We start from the raw sequence: 22056 nt of genomic DNA, 5'->3' as shown, positions 1-22056 counted from the left end.
TCACTACCATGGACTTGCCAGTTGAGTAATGCTTCCTACCCAAAGCAATGAGGAGACAAGTCATTTGAAGAGCTGAGTTGGACCACTGTTGTTGCATGACACTAAAAACAAAACCCAAACAAAATAACAACCTTAGAACAAATACGGAAACCACACTACCTTGATTGCAGCGCCCCAAGTGTTCAATATGAGCACTAGCAAAGCCATCAGAAAGAAAACTGCAAGTTAAATTTCTAAGTTCATTCTGCGTTTCAGGTTGAAATGTTAAGAATCAGCCCACACAGCAATTTTATCTACAATATGTAGGGCAAACTTTTTGTTGTTTTTTTTTGTAGCTGCATGTTGATGAAGCTACACATATTGAAGCCTTACTTGAATAATCCTCACCCTGCTTTCCATACCACAGTTTTGCCGCTGCATGTTGATGTAGCTGCTGTATGTATCTGCAGTGGTGAATTCTTCCTTTCACAAGGAATGGACTTGCAGTTAGAATAACAGGAGCCAAACGGAATTTTTTATTTATGACAAATAAAAGAATTTAGCTGATAGTTCCCCCATCCCCAGAATTACAAATTAATCTACCTGAAAACAGACATTGTTATGAAAGTATTTGGAATGGAAATATACAAGAATGCTATTATTCCTGAATACATTCACAGTAATGTGCTCAAAGTGAGAAACAGAAAGAGAAAGAAAAGGAAGAAACTTAGAAGCATTTGCGGTGTACGATAGATGGCCCAGCCTCATCGTATTCCTGTTTGCTGATCCACATCTGCTGGAAAGTGGAAAGGGAAGCAAGGATAGAGCCCCCAATCCAAACAGAGTACTTGCGTTCGGGAGGAGCAATAATCTGGAGAGAAAGGGAGAAGGAATGTAAGAATTCTTGCTTAAAATGTTGTGTAACAAGTTGCCCTGGACAGTCTTCCATAATGGGTGCAAGCTGCCCCTATGTCAACCCTTGTAATGCCAGAAAGATTTTTATCTATATTCATCTGTGCTTCTGACATAGGTAAGAACTACTTCCAGAATCTCAGCATGACCAAGGAAAGCTTAAAGTAAAGGAAGTCAACAAATGGACTTGAATCCAGCAGAGTGTTTCTGTGGACAGACCGATTTCTGCATACACATCATTACTTTTCTCTTTCCTCCTGCAGACTAAAGAGCAAATGCCTGTGTGACATTCTGTGCTTAAGGAGCAGCAGGTGGAAATGCCCTAGTGGATCCAAGCCAGTTATATTTTAGTTTTCTTGGTAAAGGGCACTCATAAGGGTTTCCAATTTGCCATGAATTTGGCTTACTTTCTAGGGAAACTTCAAAACCCTGACCAGAGGGTTTATATAAGGTTAACTATGATACATAAAGGAAACCATCTGATGATTTCTACTTTTTAAAAAATGCTAGCATTCTAATAATCACTACTGCTGACCTATTATATATCACAGTAGTTTTTGGCTTCAGAATCCCTGCTTTTCTGGAAACAAAATGAGTTGCTTGCTTCGTTTTACATATGGAGCTTTAGAACCCTTATTTCTGAACTGAACTATAATACTCAAACGGCTCCTATTAAAATAGCTCATCTATAACTAACTTTCTTTGCCATCCAGTATGGGATAATGAACAATCCTGTGGTACCTTGATTTTCATAGTGCTGGGTGCGAGGGCTGTGATCTCCTTCTGCATCCGATCGGCAATGCCAGGATACATAGTGGTGCCCCCAGAGAGGACATTGTTTGCATAAAGGTCCTTTCTGATATCAATGTCGCACTTCATGATGCTGTTATAGGTGGTTTCATGGATGCCAGCAGATTCCATGCCTGAAATGATTCCAGCAAACAAATTATAAGGAGACCTAGGGAAATACCTTTGGTTTAATCCAAGTAAAAACTCTTTCTACTCCAAACTCAATGTACTAAAATTACCAGTAGTTGACGTGCATGTTTTGTGCCCAGGAAATGAAACACCTTGCAGCAAGTTAAAATCAAGAAGAGGTTATTGGGAGTACAATAGGATGATTGACAGCAAACATTTTCAGCGTTAAAACTTTTTCAAGCACACTGAAATATTACTCAATATGACTTCCCAACTGCCTGCCTCTTGCATTGCTTTACTAGTGTTTGCAATGAAGTGTGTTAGCTCCACTTTCCATCAGTGATATCATTATGTAGTCAATCTTATGGCCTGTATGACAACATTGCTGTTTCCATGGAGAGGAGAGAGACTGGAAACTTGCACCATATAGTGGCCAATCAGAGCAGTGAAGAGGTGCCACCATTGGATAGGACGGGATTGTGGCAATAAAAATGGTACTAGGAGAAGAACACACTTTTTATAGGGAATATCACTGGGAAGTGCAAAGAATTTTGTTGCCTTTTGAGCCCCCCTCCCAAATGATGAATAAAAGCGTCTGCTCCCCCAGTTCAACTCGGCCCAAGAGCACAGTCTGTTTTGAAAACAATCTGTCTTTAAAAATATTTAACTGTGTTGTAGAAAGAGTAAGGGCATCCTTATAGCTTTTATCAGCTTCTGACAAGAAATCCTCGTATTCTTGAAATAATCTGTAGATAGATTTCCCTAAACATGTTATAGGTATACTCCTTGTAAGGGATTCTGGTACATCTCTGGACAACCCATAACAACAACAACAAAATTCTACAAAAAGTTTAATTTTTCCTAGAGATGAGCACATATTCCTTATTCCATTCCTTTGTTCTGGAATTTCTTTCTGTATTGTAGTAGGCTCCTACTGGTTTCACTAGGAGAATGTCTCAAATTCCAAAACTTCCAATTTCAGTTCCTTTCTTTACTCATGTCTATTGTCATCCTTACCCCCATATTAGAGGCACATGTGCATACTGATAAAACATTCCAAAAAAGCAGTCATGATTGGATATATAGTCTTTTACTATGATGTTTTATCCATACGCACATGCACTGCTGTGAATTGGTAAAAGACCACACTGAAAGAATCTTGATGCAACTTTGTGTAGAATAATGATTGTTTTGGAAAATGCTTTATCAATGTGTACATGCATATTGACAACACTGCAAGTGATCCAGGCAAACAGAAGAAATGGGAAGATGCAGTGAAATGCACATGCATGGAGGTTTGGAAACAATTTGGAAACAAAAAAAATGGAAGATTTCTAATAATTTAAATTGCAAAATAACACCATCCTAAATCCAGGGAAAATATTGGATAAGGAGAATTTCAGAAGCAAAGCTAGTTTTTTCTCAAGACAGAGTTCACACTGCTAATCACATTTTTCAATTCATGTATATCAAACAGGAAGGGCAGTGACTCCTTATCGCATGGTGGCAAATTGATAAACTACACAAGGTGGAAAAATTCATAAATTGAGAAATATAGTCGCATAAATCAGCAGTTGAATCAAGGGATGGTTGCTTAAGACATATGAGTTGGGTGGGCTGAGAATAAGAACTAAGTAGAACTTGAAGAACAACATTTTGGGCTGTATTTTGGGAAGATTAAGAGGCTAAATTTCAGAACCAAACAGGGCAGGAACATTAACATGATTGGATAAGAGATAATATACATGATCTTACCAATGAAAGAGGGTTGGAAGAGAGTCTCTGGGCAGCGGAAACGCTCATTCCCTATTGTGATCACCTGGCCATCAGGTAGCTCATAGCTTTTTTCAAGGGAGGATGACGAAGCAGCTGTAGCCATCTCATTTTCAAAGTCCAGGGCAACATAGCAGAGCTTCTCTTTGATGTCGCGGACAATTTCTCGCTCAGCTATAGATGAGAGCCAAAATAAAGACCTACTAGATTTTCTTCAATCGTAACAAGGAAGATATTTATCTTGATATTTGTCTTGTTTCTTTATAGCAGGGGTAGTCAAACTGCGGCCCTCCAGATGTCCATGGACTACAATTCCCAGAAGCCTCTGCCAGCGAATGCTGGCAGGGGCTTCTGGGAATTGTAGTTCATGGACATCTGGAGGGCCACAGTTTGACTACCCCTGCTCTATAGTTTCATCCCTATATTTACTGAAAGGAGGAGGAGATTCCAGCAGACAGGGTTAGGGGGTGTACTTGATTCAAACTCATCCTAACTCTTGCAGATTTTCCGATCCATGCAGGTCACTCACTCAAAAACGGAACCCATCCAACTTGCAGTGCTTGTGCTGTTTTCTCTGTAGCCAAGTCCCTGTGGGCTGCTTTGTTCCCAGTTTAAAAATGAGCTATGATTGGAGAGTACTTGCATCAGCACAATGGGCAGCATTCATCATCACTAAAACTAACAACACTGCAACATTTTGGGAACATAAAGTATGAAGAAGAAAGTTGGCAATCCTTAATTAGGTATTTAAATTTAAGTGGCAGAGTAAAGCACACAATAGTGTGGTTTGTCAGTTACAAATGAATGTCTGTCAGTTGATTTTGACACTGAGTATTGTTTTACACAATTATTGGTTATGTAATTGTTGATGTAATGGATAATCTGTGATTTGCAAATATACGCTTTATAATTTTCAGATATCCATTTTAAAAGGGGTATATACTTTTCCATCCAATGTTAACCTAAATCTATATCTCAGCATAATCCATGTGTGTGTTGCACTTGTTGCATTTGACTATATCTGCATCAGGCCCAATTCCTGTTCCATCTAATGCGGCTGCAATCAGACTGTGTTTCAGTGAACTGTGGGTTTCTCAGTGTGGCACTGTGCAGCTGCTGCTGTCAGCACCCCCAGTGGGCAGTGGGAAGTCAGGGGCGCCAATGGGAAAGTAAGTGGAGCAAGGGCTCGGGCGGTGGTGACATCCTTCGGCAAAAGACTACCCCCCCCCCCTGGGCCTCAGTAAAATTGTCAAGCATTTACCGGCCCCCAGTGATAAAAAGGTTGGGGACCACTGGTCTAATATACAGACTAGAATGCAATTTAAAACACACACACACACACACACAGCTACCAAAACACTGCACAAAACTTGATATCAAGTACTTTCCTTACCAGTAGTAACAAATGAGTAACCACGTTCCGTCAGGATTTTCATGAGGTAGTCAGTCAGATCACGGCCAGCCAAGTCCAGGCGCATAATGGCATGAGGCAGTGCATAACCTTCATAGATTGGCACATTGTGGGTGACACCATCACCAGAGTCAAGTACAATCCCTTAAGAGGACACAAAACCACAACAACATTGGGGCCCCAATTATAAACAGAATTGTTTATTTTTAAAAGTCCTTAAGCTATTGATACTTACCTGTTGTACGTCCAGAAGCGTAGAGGGACAGAACAGCCTGAATAGCAACATACATGGCCGGTACGTTGAAAGTCTCAAACATAATCTGAAAACAGTGAAACAAGAAGTACTGTTTAGATTTGTTATATTTATATTATCTTTGTTATATTAAAGCCACTGACAACATAGCTGGACCTGTCACAGCATTTATTGACTAGCTTAATTGATTTCTCCTTCACTCCCAAACATTTCCTATACTTGGAATATGCCATTTACCTGTGTCATTTTCTCTCTGTTCGCTTTGGGATTCAATGGAGCTTCTGTAAGCAGAGTTGGATGTTCTTCAGGGGCAACTCGCAGCTCATTGTAGAAGGAATGATGCCAAATCTGAGGCAAAAGGCAAGAAGATTATCATTGTTATCAAGCCATTATTCATAAATTTAATGATAATTTAATACCACGACCCCTTGACAATATTTATGATGCTCTGACTGTCCATTCAGTGATTCATTCGTTCAGCTTATATACCATTCCTCACTGTGACGTCTCGGGGCTAGATTTTTTTTTAAGAAACTGCCAACATTTTATACTCAGCTGAGCAATTTCCTTTTGCTGCTTCCTCCTCTCCTTCTCACCCACCCAACTTTTTCCAGACTCCCATCTTATTTCATTGACACCCAACCTTTCTCCACAATAAGGACTCAAAGTGTACATTACTCTCCTTTCGTCCATTCTATTATCACAACAACTCTATAATGTAACTTAGACTGAGAATGTATTGTTGCCCCAAGATCACTCAGTGAGTTTCCATAGTACAGAGGTGATTCAGACCTGGGTCTCCAAGATCCTAGTTTGCAACACTAACCACTAAACCACAGTGGTGTTTGTGCAGTGCCTGCTGTTGAATAGCAGTGAGCAGCCAGGCCTGGGTGAGTCCTTCAAGTTGTGTGGTAGCAAGTCACCAACTGGTTGCTAATGATCCTGGCCCCATGAGTCCATCCTAAAAGGTCTTGGAAAAGACCCTGCCCCTGGCTTTTAGAGACAGAAATCAAGGCTGAAGGACTGGCAAAATTGTATTGTAGCCAAGCAACACTCACTAAGAACATGTTTCTTAATGTTACAGGCATCACTTCTTTCGTTTGGGGAGGGGGATTTCATTCCCCCCCCCCAATATTTTGCTGTTTAGATTTCAGGTTCTTCTGAAAACCTATGGTTAGAAAGATCAGTCTAATCCATTCATCTCTCCATTCTCTTTACTTAAGTATCCACAAATTTGGTCACACTAACCATTAGATATCAGCCAAGCAGGGATAAGCCAGGTGGTAATGGTCTCAGAAAGTGGCTTACTATTGATTGATAAAAGTCCTCAAGAGTCAAAATAAAAAGTTTACCATGAACACATGGGCCTATTCCACACACTTTCAGTGCGCTTTAGAAGTAGATTTTCCTGTTCTGCACAGGAAAATCCAGCTGCCAAAGTACATTGAAAGTGCATTATCCTATGTGTGTGGAATGGGCCCTGGTTACAAATGTTAAGGAAGTGCAAAGTAAAGTTATTTCAAATTACCGCGTGATCATTTCTGTCCTTTGGCCTCCTTCTGTTTATACACATGTGTGTATCTACCAGCTAAGTATAATATACCGTGCACTTCAAGAAGACATGCACTAGAAGGTTTGCTGATTTGTTGATCAGTCACAGGCATTTATTGATCAACAAATCAGGAACAGGCATTTATTGTGAAAAGGTAATCAACAAACACTTTGATTTCATTACATTTTGACCAGGATCCTTTTCTTCTGCATAACTTCAAATATGCCATTTAAATACCTTCTCCATGTCATCCCAGTTGGTGATAATCCCGTGTTCTATGGGGTATTTCAGAGTCAGAATCCCTCTTTTGCTTTGAGCTTCATCACCTACATAGCTGTCTTTCTGTCCCATTCCTACCATCACACCCTAATAAGGAAGAGAAACAAAGATGGTTGCCTCAGGCTTTGAAGCAAGCAAAGTCAAAAGCAAGCCAGATGTCACATAAACCAATTATTTTATTTTCAATCTAGATAAGAATCTGATGCTGTCAAGCTGCCTCAGTCCAAAAAGCACAATGCAACGCCAGACAAAATGATGTATTAAAGTGGATTATTAAAAAACATTCCAGCCAAAATACCAGTTTGGATTTTCTTGTGAGGACAAATCCAGAAACATAAATAGAGAAAGAGCAATCTAGTGACAAATATTGTACAGGACAGTTTTCTCTATGAATCTACAGACTGCTGTTAAACATCATTATGATTTCAGCCATAAAGTGAGTGGTCTAGTTATTTTAAAGTAATTGAATAACAGCAAATTCTGTTAATTCTGTAACAAAGCCCAGTGTCACCATAATACAACCTTATTAAGTGAATCACAAAGGCTTAAAGGTGAAGGTATCCCCTGTGCAAGCACCGAGTCATGTTTGACCCTTGGGGTGACGCCCTCTAGCGTTTTCTTGGCAGACTCAATATGGGGTGGTTTGCCAGTGCCTTCCCCAGTCATTACCGTTTACCCCCCAGCAGCAAGCTGGGTACTCATTTTACCGACCTCGGAAGGATGGAAGGCTGAGTCAATCTTGAGCCAGCTGCTGGGGTTGAACTCCCAGCCTCATGGTCAGTGCTTCAGACAGCATGTTGGCTGCCTTACCACCCTGCGCCACAAGAGGCTCATCACAAAGGCTTACACTGAAATAAATGTTGTTAGCTCTTAATTATATCAAACTCTGGTTTTAGTCTGCTGCATGCTCCAATGATTATCAAACTCCAATAAATAAATAAAGAGGAGAAGTGTTGGTTTTTATACCCCACTTTTCACTACCTCAAGGGTCCCCAAATGGCTTAAAAACACCTTTCCCTTCCTTTCCACATAACAGACACCCTGTGAGGAAGGTGGGTGTGAGAGAGCTCTAAGAGAACTGCTCTGCAAAAACAGCTCTAAGACAACTGTGACTAGCCCAAGGTCACCCAGCTGGTTGCACGTGGAAGAACAGGGAATCAAACCTGCTTCTCTAGAATAGAGTCTGCCGCTCTTTAACCATACTGGCTCTCAAATAGCACTGGCCACAGTTACAGTATCAATAAGGGATTGCAACCCCCCTCACTGTGATTTCTAGATCTCTCTGCATTTTTGGGGCTTCCTTGGGATGGGAAATTCCCATTTAATTTCATGGTTATTTAGCAAGAGGCACAAATTATTCCCTGGATTCCATCTCACCTTGTCAACCACACTTATGCTGACCGAATTCAGGCTGCTGTAGTTTTGTTCTCACCAGTTTGTAACTTGACTAAATAAACTGACCTGAGTCACACACCCCTCTTCAGCGAAGCAAGCACTGATATATTTGCTATCCCTCAATTAGTCTGGCCTTGGTAGTAGGAGAAAGTGGCCAGATTCCAATGAAAAATGGCTGACTTCCAAGATGGGTGCTTCTAGTCAAGCTGCATGGAGCAGCCATTAACTGGATGAGCCAGAATAAATGGTCTGAGAACTGTGATGTTAACCAGAAACTTACATGAATCAGTTCTGTTTACTCTACCAAGCAGTAGTAAACAAAGTGAACTTAATGGTCTGTGGAGGAAGCCATTAGAAAAAATGCATCTTCCTCCCCATTAACTGCAACGGATCTCTCCTGTTTACTCTATGAAGCAATAATTTAACAGCTGAGCCAGTCATTCACCTGGTGCCTGGGACGTCCCACGATGGATGGAAAAACAGCTCTTGGAGCATCATCCCCAGCAAAGCCCGCCTTACAAAGTCCTGAGCCATTGTCACAAACCAGTGCGGTGCTGTCCTCTTCTTCACACATCTTCTATACTAACTTCCTTGGGCCCTCCACACAGTTACAGTCCTGTGAAGAGAAGACGAAAATGTTGTTAGAGGTAAAGCAACAGAGATTTGCTACATCAGAATTTAAGGGTTTTTAAAAATGCTATTTTCTGGGCTTTATGACTATGAGTCATAGTTATACAGATAATGCATGCTAAAAACATAGAAGTCAGAGGGGTGGCCGAAGAAGTGTTTTCAGTGGTACTGGCAGAGGGTGGCATTTTGATACCTTGCACTATGTTTCTTCTCACAAGTAGCAGAATTAGAGGAAGTATTTAAGAAGACAAATTTGACTAATTTTACATGATTCGTATTTTCTTGACGTTTCCTTTACATGCTTCATATTTTCTTGATGTTTTTAAATTAATTAATTAATTAATTTTGCATGGAGTACACATTGTCTGGCTAATTCAAGGATCACCATTAATATCACTTAACCTATTACTAGTATTCACCTCCTTAATTCCATCCAGACCTACGCTTGAGTTCAACGGGTGTAATGGGCCATGCACCAGGCCCTGATAATGTTACATTCCTCATATAAAGAAAGGCTGTACAGAACCTCTGACTGAGCCTCCGGTGTTGGCACCACATGTCACCTGAAGACAAAGCAAATAGATTCTTTGTGACAAGATCCTTTCCGCATTTATTCTGAAGTATGACCAAGGGCATTCGTTTGATTTACTCCCAAGTAAACAAGGGGATGGAAGACAAAGTAAATAGGCGTGGGATGGAAGACAAAGTGAATAGATTCTGAAGAAAGGTGACAAAATTCTTTTTGCACTTATTCTGAAGAAGGACCAAGGGCATTTCCATTTACTCCCAAGTAATTGAGGATGGGATTCTATCCTCTGCATCAGTGCTCCCCATCCTCTTCTACTGAGGTCTCTGTGTGAATGGGTGAGTAGTGCCTCAGCAGATGGCTCTGGGAAAGCCTCTTTTCCCCCCTGCCATCCACCGTCCTGCAACCCTCACAGAGATTCTAGGACACACAACATGAAAATGTGTCATCTGAAGCTCTTTGGTCAAAGAATTTGAGAAATAAATCTCAGTTAAAAAATCATAACCTTCTACTGGGCAAGAAATGCTTGAAATGATAACTGTATCAAGGATAGCAGCAATATTGTGTGTAAGCATTTGCTGCAAGATGCAGGATCTCCATGTAACATGAATGCCTCGTGCCTGTTCGGAACAGACCATTTCCTAATTAGGAAACAAAGTCTGTCAAAAGTCTGTTTTTGGAATGGAACCGGAGAGGTCAAGGGGCTTTGCTCAAACTCAGCCAACTGAGCCAAAAAAATCCTTGCAGCAAGGGTGGGAGGGGGGAGCACAGCGTTTCTGCTTGAGCATGGCGAACTCCACAGGAAAGCCATATTTAGTAACAAAGCTCAGAAATCAGAGCTTCCTCTGCTGCAAGCTGAACTGTGATTTAAATCCCTAGGAAGCTCCGGAGAGCAGGGGTGAAAATGTACAGTAGCTGCCTCAGTCAGCCTGTAATGCGGATCTCTTCCGGGTGATTAAGGGATGCAATTAACAGCTAATTGTCTCTTGTTCTAAAACAAGTATTGCCAAGACAAGTTCTGAAAATAAAACATGCACAGGATTGTGCTGTTAACATCAGAACATCTTACAGCCAGTGTGCTAGAACAAAGTTTAAGTCCAGTGGCCCCTTTAAGGCCAGCAACATTTTATTCAAGGTATATAAGCTTTCGTGTGCACTGAACACTTCTTCAGATACAATGAAATGGAAGTTACAGGACCACATATAAAAGCAGAGACTGGGTCATGGGTTAGCATACCAAATAATGACGATATTTACCAGATGCAAGGGCCTGACAGAAATAACAAGCTAAGTTTATAACGCCATCAGTGATTTGGATTCAACTCTGGGGGGAGGAAACAGTAAAGGAAATTAAAATGTCAAGATTAAAGATTAATGGACAGGTGCATTCACAATTGTGGAACCTGAGAGTAATTCAAAGAGTGAGTTGCAGTGGTTAGAGGGCCAAACTAGGAAGTGGAAGATGGGGATTATTATTATTATTATTATTATTATTATTATTATTATTATTATTATTATTATTATTATTTCAGTTTTTAGCCCGCCACTCCCAAAAGGCGTGTGGCAGGTTACAACATTTAAAAAACCGAATAAAATTCCCCTAAAAACAATATAAATGACAAAATACCCATCCAAAGATCCAGGATACAATTAAAACAACTAAAAAATCCCTCCTAGCCATGACCTCCAGGGGAGGATATGGGAGAACAGATCTCCAGCCATCAATAAGATGTTAAAGAAAAAGAAGGAGGAGGAAGGATCAAATTCCAATTTGACCCTGAAGGTCACTCTCAAACACACGTACTTCACAGGATCCTTGTGAAGATAAAATTGGGAAGAAAGAACCACACTCATTTTGAGATCACTGGAGGAACGGTGAGATGAAAATGGAAAAGATAGGTAGCAAATGCTACCCTATGATATGACCTTTGTTCTTTTCTTAAAAATCTGAAATGAGCCGGCCAGACAAACCTCCCTCTGAGGGGAATGCCATGGGTACGGTGTCGCTACATAGCAGTCTCTGCATGGTGCCCTTCAAGACTGAAGTGCAGCTTAGGACAAGAGCCTGCAGGATTAGTCAAAGAGCTGGTCAGCCTTTGCTCAGTGATAACCTGAGACCAGTGATAATCTAAACCAGGTCTTTGTTTCTCTTCCAGTATCCCCAGTGCCTCCTCTTAAAAAAGAATCAGTAAATCATGTGAAAGACATATAATCCCACACAGCTACCACCAGCCAGTGCACTAAACATTGGCCTTGATAGGCCAATACTCTGACCCTGTGTAAGGCCTATGTAGGCATGCCAGCCTCCAGGTGGGGCCTGGGGATCTCCTGAAATCATAACTCATCTCCAGGCTACAGAGATCAGTTTCCCCAGGAAAAATGGATGCTTTGCTCAGTGGACTCTATGACATTGTGCCCCATGTAGGCCTCTGTCCTCCCCAAATCTTCAGGAGTCTCCAAACCAGGATCTTGCAACCTTACCCCCTGTTCCTTGCCAATGGCCAGGGGGAACCTGACAACCTTATTCATATGTTCAATTAGGAGAAAGGAAAAGCAAATAAGGAAGCCTGCTCAAAGAATGGCATGGAAATGAATAGCCCAGAAGACACACTATTTAGAATTGCTAATAATCAAAAGGGTAACTGTATCTCAACTAAATCAGCAAGTACAAAATCATGGAGAATTTTATCATTTGTGTAAGGATGAGACACAGGCATGGTACTCAGAGAAGCCTCATGCTGCCAGGTTCAACCTATCTGTTTGACAGAGTGGAGCAGAAGCTCACCAAGGAGCCTTGACCCCGATGGCCCAGGCTAGCCCAATCTCGTCAGATTTCAGAAGCTAAGCAAGGCTGGCCCTGGTCAGTACTGGGATGGGAGGACCACCAAGGAATACCAGGGGTACTATGCAGAGGCAGGCAATGACAAGGCACCTCTGAACCTCTCTTGCCTTGAAAACCCAATGGAGTTGTCATAAGTCAGCAACAACAAAAAGGTTTGCATGCATGCTGCCACCCAACGCAAAGCTAGTGGCACAGAGTCCCCAATTAATCAAGCTGGCAAGTGCTGCCAGGGAAGGGGTCCTCTGTGTCTTGTTCCCAGGACTACTCCATGGTGCAGTATTGTGAAGAGGGCAGAATGTCCTCACTTAGCCATAAAGTCCTGTCTGGTGACCTTGGACCAAGTCGCAGGCTCTCAGCTAAAGCCACCTCGCAGGGGTGATGTGAGGGTGGGGAAAGGAGAGGACCACCTTGGGCCCCTTGAAAGAAGAGTCATTGTTGTAACTCTGCCCATTATCTCAAGTGAGAATATCCCATGCTTGAGATTCTAGAAAACATTGGTGACATTTCAGATGAAAAGTCATAGTCCCAAATTCATTTTATTCTGTGTTGTTGTCAGTGTACTAAACTGGAAATCATCTGCCCTACTTACCTCTCATGAGTTTCCCTTGGGCATCTGTGTTGCACCATCACTATACATGCACTTTACCTAATACCCAAAAGCAAGGCAAAACTTTTGCTCTACAAACTTCACATTGTTCCCCCTGGCCACCAGCATGGGATAGGGTTGCCAGATCAAGTTGGGAAACTCCTGGAGATTTGGGGGGAGGCTGAGGAAGACTGGGACCTCAGTGGAGTACAATGCCAGAGACTTCCCTCCAACACTTCCCTTTTCTTCAGGGGAACTGATCTCTGGAACCTGGAGATAAACTGTAATTCCAGGGGATCCCCAGGTCCCACCTGGAAACTGGCATCCATCCCCACCTGAAGCCAGAAATAATTTCAGTTCTTATTCCTTAGTAGAGTAAACCAGGAGCAAAACTGAAAAGCACTCAATCTGGCAGTCTATTTTAGACTAAGGTGGGTTTGAAGAGAATCCTTTGAAATTCTTACAGAGAAAAAAAACAAAATATGCAATGCAGAACTTAATTCATGCGAGGGGCAAATCCACTGCTGCTCAAGTAAAAGGAAACACGGGACTAATCTGAGCGAAAGCCTGGAGAGAAAAACACTGCCCAGCAAAGATCGCTTTGAATGCTGTTTAATGACCGAATGTCATGGGGAAAATACATCAAGAGAAATAGGCCAGTTCCAGACTTCAGCTCTAAATGACATGGCCAGTAAACATTATAACCACTTGCATGTTGCAAATTCTACCCAAAACGGTGGAGGAAAGACAAAGGGAACAACAACCAAGCCAAAGAAAAGCCCTATTAATTTCAAAGCATCATGTGTCCCATTAACATCAACTATACTTTCAAAGTGCTGAGCATACCAAAAGCTTGTTAGAGTACCTAAAACAAACCCATAAAAAGACTGCAATCCTGTGCACTCTAGCTTGGGGGTCATTCCCACAGAGACTGGTGATATTTGCAGTACAATTCTAAGGCCACTCGCCTGGAACTAAGCCCAGCTGAATGCAGCTGCAAAACTTTCTTGTTTTGTTATTAATCTTTTTATTTTATAAGAATATACTGAAAGCGAAAAAACAGATGTTAATTACAATATATCCCCATCCCTTGACCCCCCCCCCCAGTCCTTTCTTCTGTTCCTGGCTTCACACAGCTGCAAGATTTTCTGGGCAGACCTATTCAGGATTGCTCTTGTTGCCTCGATTATTTGTCGGCAGGGCTGCAGCCTGCAAATGCCGGCCATGCTGGCTATTTAAAGCCCAGTCCCCCTAGGCAGAGTTACTGGGCTGAGGAAAGGAAATTAGTGGACTTAGACTGGAGTGACCTCTGCTGAAGACTGCCCTGGGAGTTATTTCTCGTGGCATGAGGTTTCAGAGGCAGCGACACATTTTGTACAAGAAAAGATTTGCTGTTTAAACCATCCCAGCAGCTCCGGAGAGAGCTCAGCCACTCTCCCCCACCCCTTTGGTTCACTGCCCACTTACCCTGTCAGCGCTTGGCTGGGGAGAGCTGCTTTGGGACGGTGCAGTGGGAAACAGCAAGTTCCCTGGTTTTATAGGTCCTGAGCTAGTTCTCCTCCCATCAGCTTCCCAAACAAGGAGCAAAGCCAGGCTCCATCTCCATCCCTCTGTCAAACAGAACCATATAGGGCCTTCTGCACAAAACCCTCTCATCTGGGTGGCCAAGACGGCCCTGGGTGCCTTCCACATGCGCATTCCATTCTGCTGTTTGCAGCCCAGGAGGAGTCTTCAGCCACAGTTAATATAAACATAAGTTACATGGCTGCTGAAAGACTGCTGGGGAACAGCATGACAGACAGGCAGGCAGCTCCCGGGAAGGAACACACGCTCTGGCAACATGCCCCTTGAGGTACTTGTTATACATCTGCCAGCGTAAAGCGTGCCGGGTTCTTGCTGCAGGGAAATACAAAATATCACTCTTAAATCCCTTAGTAAAGGAGTTAAGTCCTACACAGTTCAGCCTATGCCCTGGTGTCTATAATTCCATTGCCACATTTTCTGTGTCATTTGTCATTAGGACCACTTAGGAATACTTAGGCGGCAATTCCAGAAAATGCGGTGACTTATGTCTCACTAAACATGCAGAGGACAAAACATAGAATGCAATTCTGCATTACCATTATCAACTATAGTAAACACGGTTTGTGTCTATGGAGGTTTGCACATTGATTACGAAAATGAATACTCTTCCTTCAAGAAGTACACTTTGGGATGAAAACACATGTCTGTTTTAAAAGCCCAGCTTGTTGATTGGATTCTTGCTGAATCAACTTGCTACAAGAAGAATGTCTCTTGTCTCCCTTCTGATCGTAAATGATCTATCCTTTTGCAATCAGCAGCAGGATTTCCAAATGGATCTTTTTCCCTACAGCTCACTAGGAGACTTTTAAACTGTCTTAAGAGAAACTGAGTAGGCGGGGACCAGAGAAGCAGGAGTAAGAATGAAACTCTGCTAATAACTTGATTTATTGCAGCTGCCAGGCCACCTACTGTGCCTGCAAAGTGCCAGTGTGAAGTGTAGAGTCAGACAGCCTCTCTGACTGCAAGGGAGACAGCTAGGCAAGTTAAAAAGAAAACAGGAAGTGGAAATGAACAGCAGAAGTGTATCCACTTTGAAGTCAACCGAGCTATGTCAGGACTTCATGAACATTCAACCTTTAGGGGAAGGTTGTGATGGGACATCTTACTTTTGAACTTATAGTTAAATGACTTTTTCAGTTGGCACTGTAAATACAAAGGGAGCCAAGGCAATGGAGAGGCTGTTAGATTTGAGTCCAGGAGCCCCTTAGAGACCAACAAGAGCTTCTGGGTATAAGGAACACTGCCCAGTGAAATTTGGGCCCTCCAGGACCTTAAACACTCCCGGGGGGGCTGCCAGGCCAATGGTTGAGGCCAAGAAATAACATCAAGAAATTATTTGCCTCCCTGCTTAAGAACCCATCTAGCCAACTAAACCAACCAAACACCAACTAACCTTCTCAGAAAGATTTTAACTGTAAAGAAGTTTTAGATTTGAATTTATAATCGAATAATAAATTAAAATGTATAAATGTATAACAGATTAATATGCGATTTACTTTGTGTTGTTTTAAATAGGATGTTACCCACCCTTAACCAACCATGAAAGGGTGGGATATAAAAATAAAATAATAATTACTATGACAACAACTATAAAGCATTCAAGAGTCAAAGCTTCCTCCCTCAGACACAAGCAGGAATGGAGATCTGAGTCTTTTTACCTCAGTCAGGAGGGGTGTCATACAGTATGTTTGTAAAATATGCAAAGGTACAATGGTACCTTGTACATTGGAGCAGAGTGGAAATGCTTGGGAGAAAGGGGGTTGGTTCCACAGTACTATCTGTACCCCTCTTTAAGGGTAAAAGGTGATCACCACAAGATACAGGAGACCTCTTCAGATATTACATCCACACAAACTGGGAGCCTGCCTACTATGTGTATCAGTCTCTGTGATGCACCCAATGCACACAGTTGTCACTCCATGGAGACTGGGAAATGCATGCATTTTGCATGCACATACAGCATGTTATAGAAAATTCATGCATTGCCAAATTCAAACAATATGCTGAGTGTGCATGCAGCATGTGAAAGCCACATACATGTGCAACATCCATGCCTTGGCCAAGTCACACAAAATGGTGACTGCAAGTATTGGCTGGACATGGCTGGTCAGCTCCCAGTTTATGTGAATGTGATGTCTGAAGAGGGCTAATTAACAGAGAAGGAACACCATAGAAAGAGTGATCTTGATCCCTTACCAAGTAGCTTCACTTGGTGGATGAAATGAGAGACAATGTGGTCCTGACTGACTAAGGTTTCCCATGTGACCAGTCCAGGAAGCTCTGCTCTCACTCTAGCTCACTTTCATTGCCTTTGATAACAGCAGGGCATTCACTGTATGATGGGATTGGTTGAGACAGAGGAAGAGATATGGTCCATGAAGCATCAGCAACAGCAAGGAAGAACGCACAGTGGCCTCCCACTACTCTAATTGCATCCATTTGGACTGCCAGCCTCCCTTTCTGTTCATGGAAAATACTGGCCAGCCATTGGTAGTGTTTGGATGGGAGACCTTCAAGGAATACTAGGATTGTGATGTGGAGGCAGGCAATGGCGACCCACCTCTGAATGTCTCTTGCCTTGACCCCATGGTCAGCTGTGACTTGACAGCAGAAAAGAATGGAAAAGGCAGCAGCTCCACAGCCCCATACTTGCCTAACCCACCCAGAAGAGTTGAGGTGGGGGAACACTCACAAAAAAGTTATTTGCTCTTTTGTGATGCTCCATTAGCTTGTCCACTTTGCATGTCTGAGTGCCAGTGCTGCTGGAGGGAGCCACATGGCTTGCCCACTTGGCCCACTCAAATCATCATTTGGGGGTGGGGGGGGGAGCCAAACATTCACAGATCAGATTACAAATATTTCATGGCCGTTCATTCTCATGGCTTCCGACGCATGACCAGCTTCCAGCCAGCTAGTCATGAATGCTACTGACTGCACAACAAAAGCCCTCAAATCCCCATTCATTACGCAACTGAAAACATATCAGCCATTCAAGAGTAATCACTCAAGAGAAAAATGGTACTGTGGAGAGGGAGATTAGACTTTTGAGTGTCTTATCAGCAAGAACTGCAGTATCACTGGGAGTGGGGGGGGGGGATAGCTGTAAAACAGCACAAGGATTTTTCCAGGGATTTTTTATCTAGCCTCTTGAAAGTATACTTTCCTAACTAAATTTAGGTGAATTTCCATAGTACATCCTTTTAATAACACCTGTAGGAATTATTGCTCAGAAGACTTACTCTGCAATCTCTTAAACTGGAGACCAACAAAGCTTTCTGGTGACTGCTGATCAAGTGGCATCAGGGCACACACTGGCACAGGCTCATGGGAATTGTGGTCCAGACATCTGGAGAGCCACAGTTTGGCCACCCCTGGACTAGTGTCTGGGATACAGGTTCAAATCTCCACTCTACAGTGGAAGCTTACTGGGTGACTTTGGCCCAATCATACATTCTTAGTCTAGCCTACCTCACAGGACTGTTGTAGAGATTAAATTGAGGAGAGAACTGCTTTGGCTCCACCTTGGTGAGAAAGGTGGGCGGCTATCAATAAAGCAAAAATAAATAAATAATAGAAACCCAGTGGAATCTTGTTAGGTGATGCTTTTTACCTCGAAGCCATGGAAAGTTTCAGCTGTTAACAGGATAAGATATTTTAATGCAACCCTGAAGTTACTCCTGAGCAGAAATTACTTCAGAGCTTTTGAACAAGACTCACTATTCACGATGACTGGTAGAACACAGAGAGAGTACAGCACTGAGAGAGCAGGGAAATCTAAGGGCTACAATAAAGATTCTGGGTAGTCTACTTTGAAGCACAAATGCATTTACATTTATGGTTAACATTGCAGCGATTGGCTGGGAGCCTTCTCAGGCATCAAGCCAAATTGCTTGTCCAGCCAAAGGAAAAACTATTCTATGGGAAACAGGATGGTTCTGCTGTCAGCGACTTCACTGATTTTATCGTATTCAGGATACTTTAAATCTGATTTTATTCCTCATTTTTGCCATTTCAGTTGTCCTGGGCTTGTTACTGAAGTGGCACTGATGAAATAAGAATTGTCTGTTTTTTTAATTCCATATTTTGTACAGAGCCCTGGCCAGGGGCAGTTTCTGCAGCTTTTACTTCTTTAGATTTGTGGATAAAGGGCAGGAAAGAAAGAAAGAAAGAAAGAAAGAAAGAAAGAAAGAAAGAAAGAAAGAAAGAAAGAAAGAAAGAAAGAAAGAAAGAAAGAAAGAAAGAAAGAAAGAAAGAAAGAAAGAAAGAAAGATGCCATCAAAAATTTTTATTTTTGCATTTATACTCCACCCTTCCCTGGAGGCTCAGGGTAGTTTACAAGAAGATGAAAAATACAGAGCAAAATTAAATGTTAAGTTTTACAAGTTTTAAAATGAATAATCAAATATTAACAATTAGACCAGTTAATTAAGAACCGCCTCCTTCTCCAAGTGAAAAATGAGGGGGAGGAATAATATTCACTCTGGTGGAATTCAGCTGGATGGGTTGTAGACAGAGAGGCCAGCAACCATAGGCCTGGTGGAAGAGCTTTGTCTTGCAGGCCCTGTGGAACAACTTAGTCTCATCTAGCAGAGCATTCCACCAGGCTGGTGCCAGGGACAAAATGGCCCAGGCCCTGGATGAGGACAATTTAACTTCCTTGGGGCCAGGGATCCTAAGCAGAGATGGTTCACTAAACTGTAATGTTCTATGGGGGACATAATGGAAGAGAAGGTCCTGTAGCTACTAATGTCCAAGAGTGTTTAGGGCTTTGAAGATGAGAACCAAAACCTCAAATCTGATCCGATCCCAGTGCAGGTGGGAGAGCATAGGTCATATATGTGCTCTCCATTGGGTCCCTGTGAGGACCTGTGCAGCCACATTCTGGACCAGTTGAAGTTTCTGGAGCTGATTCAAGGGCAGCCCTGCATAGAGTGAATTAAAGTCACCTAGCCTGGAGGGGACTATTGCATGGATCACAGTGGCTCAATCGGATGCCAACAGGTAGGGTGCAAATTGTCATGCCTAGTGGAGATGGTAAAATGCCTGACAAGCAACCTCTGTCTTAGCTGGATTCAGCTACAGCTCATTCTGCTTGAACCAATCCACCATGGCTTCCAGACATCTGGCCAAAGTATCCGGGGGTGTCGATGGGTGCCCATCAACAGAAATAAGTATCACCAGAATACTGATGAAAACACAGCCTGAAAATCTAGACCAGCTGGGTGAGGAGGAGCATTTTGATGTTAAGCTCCCTGTGGGATTCCACATGTTGGAGGTTCTCTCCACTAGCATCACTCTCTTTCCTCAACCTTGAAGAAAATATTGCAGGCATTCAAGGGTTGCATCTTGAACCCCATGTTGGTTAGGCATTGGGCCATGGCCAACAGTACCAAACACTGCATGAGGCTGCTTGTTTCTTTTTCTTTTTCTGAGTGAGCAAGGGGAGGTGTGGAAGACAATCCGAAAGGCAAATCTTTGCACATAGAAGTGTGGGCTTGGCACACAGTCACTTTAGAAATGAGGGCAAAAATAAGTCTTGTGAGGGAATGACAACTGGGAACCAGCAGTCTTTGAACTGATGACCTGACCAATCAGCAACAGACTACCACACTACATCAGCATTGGAGGAGGGGGAGGAAGTTAATCCAGCAAAATGCTGTGATCTACACTTAATACTGGGCCTTTTGGAGCAGTTGTCTCAAATGTAGAGAGTTGTATCCATTCCTGGATATTGTGGGGAAAAGGTAGTGTCACGATGGACCAATCATAGACATTGCAGAGGAGAAATTTAAAGTGTTAAATATCAGAATGGAAATCGAGTGAAGTGTAGATGAGTGTTTTTTTTTTCCATTCAGGGTCATCGGGGATAAAAAGCAAAGTGCAGATTCTGTCCTGATTGGGAATCCCTGACTTAACTACATTGTAGGGTGAGCTATGAGGACATCTAGTGTCAAGAGCATGTAATGGTAGGAACTATTTTGGCAGTAGAAAGTGCTCCCAAGTCACAGCTAATTCAGGGTGACCCTGTAGGGTCTCCCACTCTTCTAATTTCCTCTTCTAATTTCTTTGAAACACCATACATGTATTTATAAGGCTTTCGAACATAATAAACATAAACATTTACCTTCCTGAAAGGCATCATAGAATCTGCAAGGAAGGAATTCTGCAAGAGCACCATGGAGCTTCCACAAGAGAACTTCCCGTAGAACTGTGTCCCTGCAATTTAAAACATCCAGAATTGTTTGATTAAGCAAATAACTACTATGAAAATACCTTGTTCCTTGAGCTTGCTTGCTCCCCCTTGCCAGTTTTGCTACTGTGACTAATATGCCTGTTTACTACTAGGGAAGTTGGTGAGAATGCATATTTATATATTTAGAGAAATTTTACGTCATCTCTCTAGGAACTTGCCTGGGACAGTTTACAAAATAAAACAAAATAAATACATAAAGAATAATTTACAAATATCTAACTTAAAAATAAGAGCTTTCACATAAAAAACAGATTACAAAACGGTGTTAAACCACCCCCTTAATTAAAGGTTTGATTGAACAGGCATGTTTTGGCCTGGCACTTAATAAAAAAGTAACACAGGTATGCAAGCAAGTGTCAAGGAGAAAGACATTCCACAAGTGAAGTCCCACTACTGAAAAAGCCCTGTTGCTGATTGCCTCCGTCCTGAGTAGCACCATGCAATCTCGTTTGGCTGCTGCACATCTTTTCAAGTCTCATAATAGTCATGGTGGGGGGCTGGAGGCAGGAAGAGGGGAAACAAGGTCACATGGTGCCACCTCACAGCAGGCACATGATCAGGCCCCCATAGAAATTTCTAAACTACTCAATACTTGTCTAAAAGAGTATCAATAGCCACAGATTGTCCCATGCCTGCCCCTGTAATTTGGTTCAAAGAAAACAGGGCTTGTGAAGCATATCTTAACTGGTGGTCTGAACAATAAATGGATCTAGATAATCTGCCTCCTCCAAGACCACCAGAAGCTGCATAACTACCACCTGCTCAATCACTTTGCCCCAAAAAAGAGAATGTGAGCCACTAGGCACTGGCAGTGGTTGTTTAGGGTAGTGGAGTTCAGGAATGCTTTTTTAGGGGATGTCTCACAATCACATCTTTCAAGACAGTCAGAACTACACTCTCCCACAGAGAGATATTTATTACCTTCTGGGTCAGGGGTAGTCAAACTGCGGCCCTCCAGATGTCCATGGACTACAATTCCCAGGAGCCCCTGCCAGCATTTGCTGGCAGGGGCTCCTGGGAATTGTAGTCCATGGACATCTGGAGGGCCGCAGTTTGACTACCCCTGTGGGTCCACTCAACCACCTCAGTCTGACTCAGTAGCAAGAGCCATGAAGGGCAACGATTGAGTATAGACTTCATGAGGCCACACCAACTAAAAGTCA

The 22056-nt window shown here is 42.5% G+C and overlaps 1 protein-coding gene across 1 annotated transcript; it reads right to left on the bottom strand.

The window, feature by feature from the left end:
* Positions 1–492: 492 nt before the first annotated feature.
* Positions 493–14678, bottom strand: ACTA2 (actin alpha 2, smooth muscle). The gene is made up of 9 exons (XM_077350351.1): positions 14524–14678; positions 8918–9088; positions 7036–7164; positions 5484–5594; positions 5229–5313; positions 4976–5137; positions 3565–3756; positions 1633–1814; positions 493–850 (listed from the first exon to the last, which is right to left on the bottom strand). The coding sequence occupies exons 2-9, from the start codon at positions 9044–9046 to the stop codon at positions 707–709; spliced, it is 1134 nt and encodes a 377-aa protein (XP_077206466.1). The 5' UTR covers positions 9047–9088; positions 14524–14678; the 3' UTR covers positions 493–706.
* Between the last annotated feature and the right edge of the window lie 7378 nt (positions 14679–22056).

This window comes from Paroedura picta, chromosome 8 (assembly GCF_049243985.1).
Source record: "Paroedura picta isolate Pp20150507F chromosome 8, Ppicta_v3.0, whole genome shotgun sequence".
Lineage (NCBI taxonomy): Eukaryota > Metazoa > Chordata > Lepidosauria > Squamata > Gekkonidae > Paroedura > Paroedura picta.
The sequence above is the reverse complement of the archived record's forward strand: the minus strand, read 5'-3'. Positions and strand labels throughout refer to the sequence as shown.